At 33.8% G+C, this 15,208-nt stretch overlaps 1 protein-coding gene across 1 annotated transcript in view; it reads right to left on the bottom strand.

Annotated features, from left to right (window-relative positions):
* Positions 1-3,384: 3,384 nt before the first annotated feature.
* The window catches only part of LOC137397323 (DBH-like monooxygenase protein 2 homolog), a 29,819-nt gene continuing 17,995 nt past the window's right edge, over positions 3,385-15,208 (bottom strand). The window contains exons 7-14 of the mRNA XM_068083614.1: positions 13,198-13,386; positions 12,847-12,955; positions 12,490-12,650; positions 10,006-10,188; positions 9,678-9,737; positions 7,289-7,434; positions 5,068-5,200; positions 3,385-3,847 (exon numbers count right to left, since the gene is read on the bottom strand). Coding sequence (XP_067939715.1) covers positions 3,668-3,847; positions 5,068-5,200; positions 7,289-7,434; positions 9,678-9,737; positions 10,006-10,188; positions 12,490-12,650; positions 12,847-12,955; positions 13,198-13,386 — 1,161 coding nt within the window. The 3' untranslated portion in view covers positions 3,385-3,667. The remainder of the gene's footprint in view (positions 3,848-5,067; positions 5,201-7,288; positions 7,435-9,677; positions 9,738-10,005; positions 10,189-12,489; positions 12,651-12,846; positions 12,956-13,197; positions 13,387-15,208) is intronic.

Here is a 15,208-nt window from a genome sequence, read left to right as displayed (position 1 = left end):
AGTGCTTTGGTTTTTAACTGATGTCCAACGCAGTGTAAGTTAAGGAAATGACGATGATTTTTTTTCTAACGATCCTTATGAGGTTGTTACAACATTTAATTATAAGTTTGGATGACTACAGAACAATGACTACGTAATACAGATTTTCTAAAAATCTATATAAATATCACAACTTCTTGATATTGCTAGCTATGACGTTTTAAAATGTAAACAAAATTGTGCATTGGTTTTATATTATTACTATATTAATAATATTGGTTATTCTAATAATATCAGTGCATTTTACTTCTAATATTGGCCAATATTGCATTTTTCCTATTGCAGGGGGAGAGATATAAACATATAATCTTTTCCTTTCATTATTGCTATTTGTTGTATATAATAACACCTAGTACATTACAGTCACCATTGCAGTTATCCTATTGCACTGCAGTACCATTTGACTGCTAATATTGCATTTTTCAATCATCAGTACCCTTTCTTTTTTTCCAATATCTCTTTGGTCGTGAGCTGTATGACATTGGAATTTCTAGTATTATTATAACTAAATATTACTCTGACAGTCTTATGCACTGTGAGAGATCACTATGTGTAGCAAGTATGTGCACAATTATCCCATAAGGTAGCGAGAAGGATGAGTTGTGCAGATGACAGTCTGCTTGACTACTAAGCTGAATGTCTAGGGTCAAAACCTCTGTAATGCGATCTCTTTCCTCTTGCATTCCACCATGTGCTCAGACTCATAGTCAAAATGCAACGGATGTCGATGTTGTATTTCATTGGCTAAAAAGGTGACCAACTTTGTCTAGTCAGAGTCTGAGTTAGTTTGGTGTAAAGTAGTTACAAAAAACTTTTTTCCAATCATCAACCTCTCAACGCCAACTGTCTCAGCGTAAACACAACACTAACAAAGCATCTTGCTGTAGACGCACCTTTAGTGATAAATGTTGCTCCCTTCTCCGGGATTTACCACTAATAAAGCAAGCAGTCTACACTCTACACAATGGAGTGTTTATTTTTATGAACTTTTTTTGTTGATTTGGTGTTTGATTTGCAGGCATTATAGTTATAACCGCATGCATATAACTATAGTTCTATAAATCTATATAACTATAGTTTCATAAATCTATATACCTACATAACTATAAATTCATCTAACTATAGTTCTATACATTGATATAACTATAGTTTTTTAAATCTGTATACTTGCCTTACCACAAATTCATCTAACTATAAAATATAACTATAATTCTATACATTTATATAGCTACATAACTATAAATCCATCTAACCATAATTCTATAAATCTAAACATTTGCATAACTATAAACCCATCTAACTGTAATTCAATAAGTCTATATAACTACATAACTATAAATTCATCTAACTATAATTCCATAAATCTATGAAACTATAATTGTTCAAATCTATATACTATAATTGCTTAACTACAAACTACAAATCCATCTAACTGTAAGTTAATGGTATTATCCCAGGACCAAACACAAGCAAAACGATGGTTTGAGAGATTTATGATAAGTGCACATGTGCACACAACTCCCGAAAGATTATCCGTTAACGGCTGTGACCAAACCCTTGTACCAAAATCTCTTCAACAAATTTAACCACTTTTGTGTAGAGTCGTTCAAGTATAATAATGATACAAAACACATATAAACCTATTTAAATATGTTACCAAGTCTTTGAAATGTTACCACAATATCTTAAAACTAACCCATCTGATCGGATGATACATAAATAGACAGATTAATTCGGCCTAAAATCAAAATAGAAACTTGAGAAGCCTTTTTTAATCAAAATTAAGACCGGCCAACAAAACGCCAATAAAGCCGTGCGACAGATAGTATAACCATTAAGTCGTCCAAATTTCACGAGAAAAACGTGCACATTTCACCAGCCTATGAAATTGGTCAATTGCCGAAGGTTTCTGTAATTAACTTAGAAGTACTGAAAAGTGATCGTTTCTTTTATGTCAATTTTATTATTCGAATTAATTATTTGATTTTATAAAAAAATTATTAAAATTTTGTAATTAGAAGAATAATCATTAGAATTTACAACATCGAAGTATGTAATGATTGCATTGTCTTATTGCCGAAGGTTTCTTTAATTAGCGTAGACCGTTTGAGGCGTAGACCGATTTGCAGATGCGAAAACTTGGTACACAGTTTATCAGCATATGTTTTTGGTCCAATTACTGAAGGTTTCATTAAATTATCTAGAAAATTAGCCAGATTTCTTTACGTCTTATCTACAAGTTAGGGCTGAACTACAATGCCCTTTGTGACAAGAATATTTCTTTACTTCACTCCAGTTTGCAGAAAACTTCCAGACGTGTTAATGCTAATGCTTGCTTTCTGTTACATATCGCTGTCAAAACCATTCTACATTCAACACAACCAACTTTTAACTTTCCTACACATTTTTCAAACTGTGTATATAACACGGCAGCTTGCCATTTTACTTTTAATATTGCATTTCAGAGATATAATAAACATATTTCATTATTGCTGTTGTTAGTTAAATTACGTACAGTAGGTTAGGCCTACGGCTTGAATTAATATTTATTTTATTGTAAAACATAGGTTTGAGATAGTAGTAGATTAGATCTGATTTTTATACAACCTTTTGTTATGCATAATTGACCTTTTGAATTTCATTTCAAAACAACTTGACAACTACCATGGACATACAACTTCCCAGAACACCACGTCATCGCACTGGCTGTCCACGTGTCTCCCAATTATTACGGAGGAAGAGAAATAGAAGGTCCTCACAGCAACCATCAACACCAAATGCTAATGTTCAACAACACGCTACTCAAAATAATAATAACAACTCATCTGATTCAGAGAATTCTTTAGTAGATGTTGTAGGCGAAGTCTACAACATCTAACTAAAAAATTCTACTTTTGTAGAGTTCTGACCTTTTGTAACTACTTTTTCAACAACCTGCAGTACCCTTTGTTTTTTCCATCATCACTTTGGTAGTGGGCTGTATGACAGGGGAATTTCTAGTATAGTATTATTTGTTTGTTTAGAATATTTTTAGACAGGTACGTTCACCTCTGGGGTGTTTTGCTAGCTTTATACATTTATAAGGCAATGAAAAGCTTGCACTGCTTTGTTGATAAATAATAATATATGTAATATAATTTGGTAAAATAATAAGGGTTAATAAGAAGCAAAGTTTATTATGATAAATTTTTTGTACGAATTAGGATTGAGGAGTTTTAGCGTAACTAACAGCCAACACTAAAATGTTTGCTAGAAGAAAATAGTTTCAAGTTCTATCTAAAACAGCTACTAAGCATATATACTAATATTACCTAATGTTTATAAGTTTCATTTTGAGAGAACGCATCAGTTTTTGATTATTTTATTTCAAACCGAAACTGAATGATGTACTAAACTCTAAACTGAACATCTAAACTTATTAAAAAGGAAGTGGCACATAAAACATAAGAAAATCCTTTACCAGAATCTTAAATTTAAGCAACAAAAACTTGGGTGGGGGATTTCCTTTAGATAGGAATTGCGCAGTGTACACATACATGTACGTTGCACAGGTGTACGTACATACGTACATATACATACAGCGCACATGTAAAAATGTTTTAGGAGCCTATAATTTCCTATCTCACGTTTAAAATAACATGAGTATAAATTGGAACAAAAAGGAAAAACACGAAAATGTGGTAGAAACAGCAGAATTTGAGCTTTTGAGTGCCTCTGATTTGTGTCCCTTTGTATCTTTACTACATGGTTCTTCTTCCTTCCTCTCTAGCTCAGGAAAGTTAGATTTGTCAATTACGGGAAACGTGTCCTGCAACAAAATGCTGACATATTACTACAGCAAATATTAAAAGCAATAGAGGAAGTATTCACTTCATAACATTTATGTATATAAGTTGCTGTCTGGCACTATGGCTGGCACTATGACCGGCACTATGACTGGCACTATGACCGGCACTATGACCGGCACTATGACCGGCACTATGACCGGCACCATGACCGGCACTATGACCGGCACCATGACCGGCACTATGACCGGCACTATGACCGGCACTATGACCGGCACTATGACCGGCACTATGACCGGCACTATGACCGGCACTATGACCGGCACTATGACCGGCACTATGACCGGCACTATGACCGGCACTATGACCGGCACTATGACCGGCACTATGACCGGCACTATGACCGGCACTATGACCGGCACTATGACCGGCACCATGACCGGCACTATGACTGGCACTTTTACAGTAAAAACAGCTTAGTAATCAGTTCAGAAACCTTTACCTGTTTTACAATATGATCTAAACGTCATCACACGCTGATTAAAATAACCTAAAATACGGTAATAATAACAATAGTGACAATGAAGGTTTAATAATTCTACTTCACTAGAAATAACGTAAAGTTTAATTGTAAAATTGATCAAATTTTGGCCTAAAAACTGAAATTATTTTAGTTTATTTAGCACTCTAACAAAATCATCATTATTAGTTTGTTCCTCAAATATACTCTAATCTGTCAGCTTCTTGCATGTCTGAGCTTATCAACCATTTAATGTGTAAAAAGTTGAGTGTTTTCAATATGTTATTTCATCTCCATATTGGTTAAGTTTTAAATGCCCCAAAGGCTGTAATGATTGCATGTTTAATCACTCCTTTTCTATAGCAATACAATCAGAATGATTATGATTATTATAATCATAGTTACACTAACTTAATAAAACTTCTCAAAGTTCCATATATCATTTTATCAATTTTATTGTCTGAGATCTCATAAGTTTAGTAATAAAATCTAAAATGCTTGTTTATAAAGCAAATATTACGTTCCATTAAAGAAAATGTGTTTAAATACTATTAGATTTTTAATTTTATGTTTTAAGATTAACATAAGGATAAATTATTTACAGAGTTTTACTTTTTAAAAACCGCTTAGCCATTTCACATAAATTTGCTTGTTTAATTAGCTGCTTCCCTTAATTAACAATTAGCAATAATAACAACCGTTTTAACAATATAACAATCTTACATCAAATTTAATAGAGACAGTTTTTTTGTCACAATAGGAGTATTGAACCATTTCATCAAAGCCTTGCTGAAGAGCGTCCACAGCACCCTTCGTCCAATCAGTGACTTGATTAAGTGCTTGTATGGGAATTCCACTAAAATAAATATATAAAAGATGCAGACCTCAAAGAACTTTGTAGCACTATAGGAGTATATAGTTATTAGATGTAAACAAAGAACACTGTATCATGTTCCTATTAACTGCAAAATAAATTTTTACAAAATGTATGAAAAAAAATTGGATTCACACAAAATCAGAGTTCAATAGCATAATTTGAAAGTATCAAAACGAATTATACGTTAAAAATCTTCCAAATAGTATCTTACAAATTTACCAAAATTGTGGCGAAGACATTGATTAACTTGCGTTTGCATTCAGATGAAACACAAATTGTTGAAGATATTGTAGTCAATTTATTCTGATTTGAGCTGGTTGCTTATAAAGACAAGCAACTTGTCAGAGACATTTCTCCAAAGAAAACCAGTTTTATCTCTCGCATTCCTAGTTTGTGTTTTCTGGAGGTGGTTTTTTCATTAAGAGAGACTTATAATTATTGCTATTAAAACAACTGTATATATAGCGGCATGAGAAGGCATGTGATAGTGAAGAGCATGTGATAAGAGAGCCAGAGACAGACAAAAAGTAAGATACATAATGTGCCATGAAGGGTAACGAAAAAGAGTTAAAGCTGTGAGCTGTCAGCAGCCACCTAGGAATCATTGTAAAAAGTAAAACAAGATCAAGTTAAATAATCAGATTGAGGAAAACGACAGAATAATCACTGTGTGTAAGTAGATAACACAACTGAGGTGACTAATAAATTCATTGCGCATGTACTTATAAAAATTGAGCAAAAGCCAAAAACACCGATTAAAAACAGCAAACAATCTTAAGCTTCAGGAAAGAAATGGTGTAAAAGGAAATAATAGAGATGAGAGAAAACTTCAGTAAACCTAAAGCATGTAAAGAGAGAGGAAGAGAGAGGAAGAGAGAGGAAGAAAGAGGAAGAGAGAGGAAAAGAGAGAAGAAGAGAGAGAGGAAGAGAGAAAAAGAGAGAAAGAGAAAGAAAGAGAGATAAAGAGACAGAAAGAGAGATAAAGAGACAGAAAGAGAGAGAAAGAGAGAAAAAAAGAGAGGAAGAAAGAGGAAGAGAGAGGCCTGATGTAAGACAAACTTTAGAGAGAACATACATGTAGGTTTAGAATCAAAAAGTAAGTGATAGAGGAGAACCAAAAGCAGCAAGCAAAGATTAAAAATATAAAGGCGCATAACATGAAAAGAACAATATAAAGACAGCAGAATGTTTCGCTACAACTAGAAGTGTTCCAGAAGATACTGCACCAATGTGAAATTTTTCCCAAAAGTTTTAACAACTGAGCTTACTGCAAGCATACCTTGCTTACAAGAGAAAAGAACAGAAAATTTTTAGAGGGAACTGGAGGAACTAGCTAATACTCTTACAATACTCACAGATGACAGTTTAAAATGATTGAGATCTTCTACTGTCTAAAAAATACTCCAAACTGACCAAGAAGTACTGAGCACCATTTAACAAATTGTCTTTGTGAGATCGGGCAACATAATAAGGTAGGTACCCTCTATGCAAGTCTTATTACTTGCACAAACTGAGATTGTTTAATATAACAATATTGATCGCTAATAATAATTTGGAGCTCAAGAGAAATAGCAATGATGTTGAGAGGTAGACTAAAATGGAAGATTGAAAGCTTTTTAGTAGTAGATCAAGACCGAGACCGTTGCAGAAACTATAAACGGCAAAAATTTAGTATTAACACAATGTTTCCCATGTAGAATGTGAAACCTTATCGTTTTAAAGAAAGCTCATCTTGAAGTGAAAGTAAAACAATCAGGGTTCCAGATAATAAAAAAACAAAACATTATTTAAGTGGTTGCAGTTGTTGATTTAAATGTGCTTTCCATGCCAAATGATAAAATAGCCCAAAAATAACTTTGTGGAACCATTCTGATTATCAAGAATGCTTAGACATACGTAAGAGCAAGAAAATTAAATTTGATACTACAAAAATACACGGCTCTAGTGTTATATAACTCTATGGTTATTACACTGGTCTTTTAATAAGATTTACTAAAGACAACTCACGTGTTACTGTAACTTGCATGAATAAAGATCATATTTATGAGTTGTTCACCCATGACTTACGATGACGCGTTGACAGAAAGAGCCCCATACACTGGATCATTTCCATCAGCGTATAAATTTGAAACTGTTCCACATTGGCCGAAGTTCTGTCTTGGGTAGTAGAACAAATAGGCTAAACACATTTCTTCCAACGTACCGCTGCCTCCCTATAAAAAAAAAGATACGGTAGAACCAGAGTTGGAAGAGGTTTTAGTAGAAAATGTTCGGGCTGTCGAAAGGTGTCGCTAATAGAAAGTCAAGGTAAAAAAATTCAACGTATCATTTATTTTCAGTTTGTTTTATGCAAAGACTATAATTTACGAGAGAGTTGATCTGTGATCAATTTTGTGCAATTATATGGCCAAAGTAAATTATTAGTGACAAACAAACTAAATGCTGTCAATATTTTTGGATTATTTTCTTGTCATGATTATCTTTCAGACAGCTATATAGTTAGTTATATAATAAAATTAAACAGTTTTCTAAAGCAACAATATTTAAAAAATACAGTTTTTAAAATAAAACACAGTAAAATATATTATAAAAACAAAATCTTGTAAGTTTTTTGAACGTTTTAGCAAAAAGTTGCACTTGAAAGTTTTGAGGGTGCTATGCATGCCACTCCTTTGGGTGGCAGCATGCATAGCGGGAATAAGTAGATTGAATTCTTTAGCTACTTCCTCACTATAATACATGTAGCTCCAGTTTTGTTATGTTCCTAGACTGATTCACTACTCTTTCACCCAGACACAACTGCTCATCATTTGTTATAACACTATTATAGTGGTATTAATTAATAAAAAACTGGTTAGATAGCAATAGGTACATACAAAATTTGCTTGCTGTGTTAAAAATTATTACATTAAAGTTACTATTTCTTTGAAACTTTGTTGTAATTCACTTCTAATTACAGCACAGAAACATAGCATAAAACTTTAACAGATACTGGTAGTAATTTCCCATAGCATTAAAATTACTTACTTAAAGCTATGTAAGCAATTTTTAATATTGTATGTATGTCTGTCTGGAGCCACATTAACAGTAATAGGAATAGAAAAAATAAATCCTCACATGAGAATCAAACCCAGGGCATCCAATTCGTAAGCAAGCGCACTAGTACTACACTACTTGAGACTTTAGACTTTGTGGGATAATTCCCCATATAGTGATTTTTCATGACAATCTCTCACAGTGCGCAGGACTGACAAGTGTACAAGTTACATGCAGAAAAGACTAGATTTACGATATCATAAAACTTCGACTTTTAAATCTTGCTTGAAGAACTCGATTACTTTTTCTAAATGCTTACATAGCTTTAGCATCTTGAATTCAAGCAACTTGCGTGAAGAACATAAATAAAATGATAAAGGTGGTAATTGAGGTGCTTCTTTAAATGCTGTTTTCTACAAGTCTTGAACTCATGACACCCTGAAATGCATGATTAACCAACCCTTTACCACTTGGACCCCCACCACACAACGTTAATTCATTCCAGTGTTGACATCCTAAGGCAAAAATGTCAGAGGAGTGTAGAAACCTATAGTAATTATTTAATGCAAGCATACCTCATTAACGAAAACGTTGGAATTTTATATACTTACTTTACATAGTAAAAATTAGTAATAAAATAGTATATTAACCTTAGTAGCTAAAGTTACCTATGGTAAGTTTAGTTGCTAAAGTTACCTATGGTAAGTTTAGCTACTAAAGTTACCTATGGCATAAAGTAACTTTATGCCATAGGTAACTTTATTAACTAAAGTAAGGTTATGGTAAGTTATGCCATAACTTACCATAACCACTGAATACTGACTAAAGTTACCTATGATTACTTCAGTGTATTCAGTGGTTATGACCTGCTTATCAACTTGGTTGATTCTTACCTTTTCCTTTAATATCGTTATCAATCTTAGAAACCATGGCTAATGAGTTAAAGTTATATATGTAGTTATATAGTTATAGACACATAATGAATTAAAGTTTATAGTAAATACTAAATTAAACGCTAAAATGTGCAGTAGATTTTCCCTTTCGCATACTTTTCCCTAATTTTGATTTCACTCACGCAATATCAAGCATTTACGGAACGCGTTGAATGCTGAACTGAGAGAAAGAGCGAGCATCATACTTCTTTCAGGTGTTGTGGGAGGAATTTCATAGTGTAGCATATTGGTATCTTTGTTATTCTGGCGTAATCAGCATACCGCCTGCCAAATTTGAGTTTCGAACGACGTTTTTGTTTATTTTTTATGATGAAAAAAATTTCAAAAGTAGGCGACAACAAAACATCGTGTTTCACAGTGTAAAGCAAAAAAGAAAGTAAAACAGGAACATTGTAACCTTGGGTAGAGTACTCTTTAAAGGTGGACAAATAAAAATATTCAAGGTAACACTAAAATGAAGTACTCACGTAGGTAACAAAGTCTCTAGCAGTGCTGTCATAAGTACAGGTGATCTTTAGTGAATCTCCCTGCAAATAAAAATGGTTGGAGAATCAAATTAAAAAAGTAGTTTAAATAACAAGTTTATTAAAATTTAATTGAAAAATAATAATTAGCATATATTTATACTTAGTATACACTTATATTTAGTATGTATTTTTATTTAGTGTAAATTTATTATCAGTATAAATTTGCAATGTTTTAACATCACATTTTCACAGTCAATGTGACTAAGCATCTTAGAAAAAGTGAGTGAGTCGTGATTGTGGACGTCGTGATCAACTACATTGTACTAACCGGTAGCATTTTTATGTTTTTCTCAAAATTTCTTGTTTCTTGAAAATTGAAGTCGTATGTGTCATCGAATGCAAGCAGACCCATGTTCTTACCATCTCTGTACCATTCAAGATGTATGGCTCTGCCTAAGAGATGTGTGTGAAGTAGATAGCCATAGACCTCGATACCCTCTTCTGGTATCCACTACAAAATAAAAAAGTTATTGCTTGAGGGAAAATTACAAGGGCTGACTGCTAGAGCTTCACACGTTTTCTAATGCTTATTTAGCATGTAAAAGCAGGCCCAGCTTGAGCAACGCTGGGTTCAACCTGCCATTTTGGAAATTTGGTTTTTCACATAATTGCACAACAACTTAGCTAATTGAAAACTCTAAAATTTTGCATATAGTACGGACAATATTACCCTCAATAACAGAGTACGATGATCGTTATCGTGAAAGTGATGTAAAGAGAGACTATTTTTAATGATGGTTAATTTCATGTGAATAGTAGATGTTCTATGGCCATCATTTCTACATTTTAAGCTCTATTTCTCCAAACCTCGATCAGTTACTTGGTTTTTTTCAAGCAAATATGTACAAAGTTTTGCATTTATAGAATTTCCCTACTGGCCTAATTTCACTACTGGCCTAATTTCACTACTAGCCTAATTTCACTACTGACCTAATTTCACTACTGGCCTAATTTCCCTACTGGCCTAATTTCACTACTGGCCTAATTTCACTACTAGCCTAATTTCACTACTGACCTAATTTCACTACTGGCCTAATTTCACTACTGGCCTAATTTCACTACTGACCTAATTTCACTACTGACCTAATTTCACTACTGACCTAATTTCACTACTAGCTAAACTTTCATTACTTAAACTAATTCAACTTTGATATAAACTTCTAGTCAATTTAGAAGTAAATTTCTGCCGATCATAATGACACAAAAGTTCTTACACTAAGGTAAAACATCATAGACACAGGTTTGGAAAATGTAATTACAAACAAGTAAGTAATTGCAACATTTCGAGCACTTCAGCTAGAACCTTATTAATCTTTAAAACACAAGATGAGAAAGAGTGCAGCTAGGCTGTTTGATTATGAAACAAAAATTTTCATAGTAGTGTGGTAGAAACCAGCTGACCCTGCATCTGGGTCAACATATCGATTCGGCTCAACTCGCCCAAGCTGCCAACAAAGAGCCGGACTCAGAAAGGGATGAAGCCTACCTGACGAAGACACATATACAAAGAAACCAATAGCGCATACCAAGCAGAGAACCTTATGTCTACGAGCTTTGCTGTTATTCATAAAGGCTGCTTCACGCTACACCGCCATATTTCAACGTTGATGCCACAATACTTCGGTGATCATCGATGATAATGATGCGCACACTATCACAAACCCATCTGCATTTGCATCAGGAAATTCTTTGTGACGTAGTGTTCTTGATTTTTTTAAACTTTCGCTAAGAAATCTCTTTGTTTTTGCGTGCTGGAATAAAAAACTAGTCCCGCAGCAACTATCATCAATAGATATGAATAAATCGCGCTATCCGCAACCGTGAATTACCATTGCCGAAATGGTTCACATTTAAAAGGCGGCCGTCAATGTTCGACGAAGTATTGGGAATGTTTGACAGCTGCAAACTTTCGCCGATGCCATCTGTTCATGGTTCACATAATCGACAATGAACACCGAAAGGGAAAATGTTGACTAATGGTGATATATTGTGAACCAGCCTTTACTAGTTGCAAATACATTTATATTATTTTTGACTACAGCTGTGCAGTTTATCGAAAATGTTGTAGTCCATCGTAATGGAGTCTTTCCAGCTTGCGTTACATTAGAATAGAGTTTGAAGAGCTGCTGCAAAGTGAAAATCAAAAGTTTGAGCAATTTTACTGCCCTACTAGCTTCCATATGAGCATGTAGATTACTTTATTGGCAATAATTTAGCTTCAAACAGAATTATTTTTCAAATTATGCCATTCAGGAATCATAAAAAGGACATCAGTTAGCCAATCAAATCAGATAAATGGTTTGACATATATCGTTAAATAAACTTTTTTTAATAAGAGAGCAGATATTAGGTGCGAGAGTGTTCAAGCAGCTAGAAATGATACTGTCAAAATAATTGATAGAGCTTGTATGTAATTTATTATTCAATTCTTGTATGCAATACCACGAAAGGTGAAATGCATTGAAAATTCGTCTCGTAAAAAACAAATATGTACACCATGAAAAATTTTGAAACCTTTAATTGGCATAAAATAAATATTTAGCATCTTTCTTTTTAGTAAAAAAGAAAGATGCAAAAAATTTGACAGATCGTTCTTAAGAATAAGATATGCTGAAGATTATTTAAATTTGCAATTAGGTGAAATGCTCTTTTTTGCTGCACAAATAAATTATAATTAATAATTAAATAATTAAAATTATAATTATAATAAATTATTTGTGACATATCTTGAAGCTAGATTGAATGAACATACCTCACTGCTGCACTTGCTGTCACAATAGGATACAGTCTTAAAGCTGTTGGCTGTTGGAGGTATGGCAATTCCATTAATCGCACCAACCCGAAACACGGATGCCTCTTGATCTTGTATAGTATGGGTGTAAGTTAGTCGAAATCCAGAGGAGTCCACAAAATCTAAAAAATTTATTTTATTACAAACAAGATATATTAAAAGACTCTAATTCAAATTTAATTTTAAAAGGTTCGATGAGATTTTAGAGATATAACAGAGATGTTATTATTGTTAGCTTTGGGTAAAAATTGAGAAAACCATTGACCAATATCAGCTCTATTTAAATTAGAAATGCAAAAAATGTTATATTTGACTCACTATTTAGCATATCGGGATTGTCATAGTGAATGAGCACCTTGAAATAGTTTGGAGCCCCTCCACTAGTTCCTCCAAAGGGGTAACCAGTGTTCTCAGGAAAGTAGAATTTCTAAAACCATGTACACATAACAGTTAGCCCATGATAGGGTGACACTTTATTTAGTAGTGACAGAGAGGGCAGGCAACTTACAAAACTTTACGAGTTACCGGTAGAGATATGACAAAAATAAAGCTACTCTTTTTTGTAAAACAAAGAAGAAATCAACTCCAAATAAGCTGCAATCAAAGAAAAAACGTCTAGTAAATTGAAGAAAAGGTATGCAGATAGTTTAATGTGTCAGGATCACTTACCCCTCCTCCGACTGCCCATCCCTGTATCATGTGAGAACAAGAGCTAATAAACTCAGGCATCTTGTCGGCATAGCAAGCTCCTTCAGTTATGTTATTATTATCAATTTGTTCTTCACTAACTCCATAGCAACCAAATAGTGCCATGTGATGTGCTAATCCCTCATTTCCTTTAGTTACTAGGGGTTCAATCTGTAGATAAAATCAACCTTGAACTTAGAGCGTACACAACACAATTTCAATTCAGGAATATACTTTATTAAATTTTATGAATAAACATAATTTTAGACAGCTGCTGTGTTTGAAAGAAGGCTAAACATTTTGTATGAAATCAGTCTATGTGCAGATATTAACATGAGAAAATAATGTTTTATAGTTAAAGTTATGGATTGTAGAGGTGCTTTTAGATTAATATGTAAATATTTTTATTTTGAAACAAATTGATAAAATTATACCTATCCTTAAGATCTGATCACCCAGGTTGATTGTATTTCTATTAAGGCATCTTTGACCGTTTTAAGTCTAGTTTTGGTAATACAAGTGGGTCCCCTGATCTTAGACAATATTAACAACTTTACATCGACTGTAAAAGTACTTAAAATAACTTCAATATTTCTGCGGTAAATAATATAATATCATACTGAAGGAGTCTGATAGAGTGTGTATGTCTGTTATGTACACTGGGTCTGATAGAGTGTGTATGTCTGTTATGTACACTGAGTCTGATAGAGTGTGTATGTCTGTTATGTACACTGAGTCTGATAGAGTGTGTATGTCTGTTATGTACACTGAGTCTGATAGAGTGTGTATGTCTGTTATGTACACTGGGTCTGATAGAGTGTGTATGTCTGTTATGTACACTGAGTCTGATAGAGTGTGTATGTCTGTTATGTACACTGAGTCTGATAGAGTGTGTATGTCTGTTATGTACACTGAGTCTGATAGAGTGTGTATGTCTGTTATGTACACTGGGTCTGATAGAGTGTGTATGTCTGTTATGTACACTGAGTCTGATAGAGTGTGTATGTCTGTTATGTACACTGAGTCTGATAGAGTGTGTATGTCTGTTATGTACACTGAGTCTGATAGAGTGTGTATGTCTGTTATGTACACTGAGTCTGATAGAGTGTGTATGTCTGTTATGTACACTGAGTCTGATAGAGTGTGTATGTCTGTTATGTACACTGAGTATGATAGAGTGTGTATGTCTGTTATGTACACTGGGTCTGATAGAGTGTGTATGTCTGTTATGTACACTGAGTCTGATAGAGTGTGTATGTCTGTTATGTACACTGAGTCTGATAGAGTGTGTATGTCTGTTATGTACACTGGGTCTGATAGAGTGTGTATGTCTGTTATGTACACTGAGTCTGATAGAGTGTGTATGTCTGTTATGTACACTGAGTCTGATAGAGTGTGTATGTCTGTTATGTACACTGAGTCTGATAGAGTGTGTATGTCTGTTATGTACACTGAGTCTGATAGAGTGTGTATGTCTGTTATGTACACTGGGTCTGATAGAGTGTGTATGTCTGTTATGTACACTGAGTCTGATAGAGTGTGTATGTCTGTTATGTACACTGAGTCTGATAGAGTGTGTATGTCTGTTATGTACACTGAGTCTGATAGAGTGTGTATATTTGTTATGTACACTGAGTCTGATGGAGTGTGTATATTTGTTATGTACACTGAGTCTGATAGTGTATGTCTGTTATGTACACTGAGTCTGATAGTGTGTGTATGTCTGTTATGTACACTGAGTCTGATAGAGTGTGTATATTTGTTATGTACACTGAGTCTGATAGAGTGTGTATATTTGTTATGTACACCGAGTCTGATAGAGTGTGTATGTCTGTTATGTACACTGAGTCTGATAGAGGGTGTATGTCTGTTATGTACACTGAGTCTGATAGAGTATGTATGTCTGTTATGTACACTGAGTCTGATAGAGTGTGTATGTCTGTAATGTACACTGAGTCTGATGGAGTGTGTATGTCTGTTATGTACACTGAGT

Source organism: Watersipora subatra, chromosome 5 (genome assembly GCF_963576615.1).
Source record: "Watersipora subatra chromosome 5, tzWatSuba1.1, whole genome shotgun sequence".
Classification (NCBI taxonomy): domain Eukaryota; kingdom Metazoa; phylum Bryozoa; class Gymnolaemata; order Cheilostomatida; family Watersiporidae; genus Watersipora; species Watersipora subatra.
The sequence above is the reverse complement of the archived record's forward strand: the minus strand, read 5'-3'. Positions and strand labels throughout refer to the sequence as shown.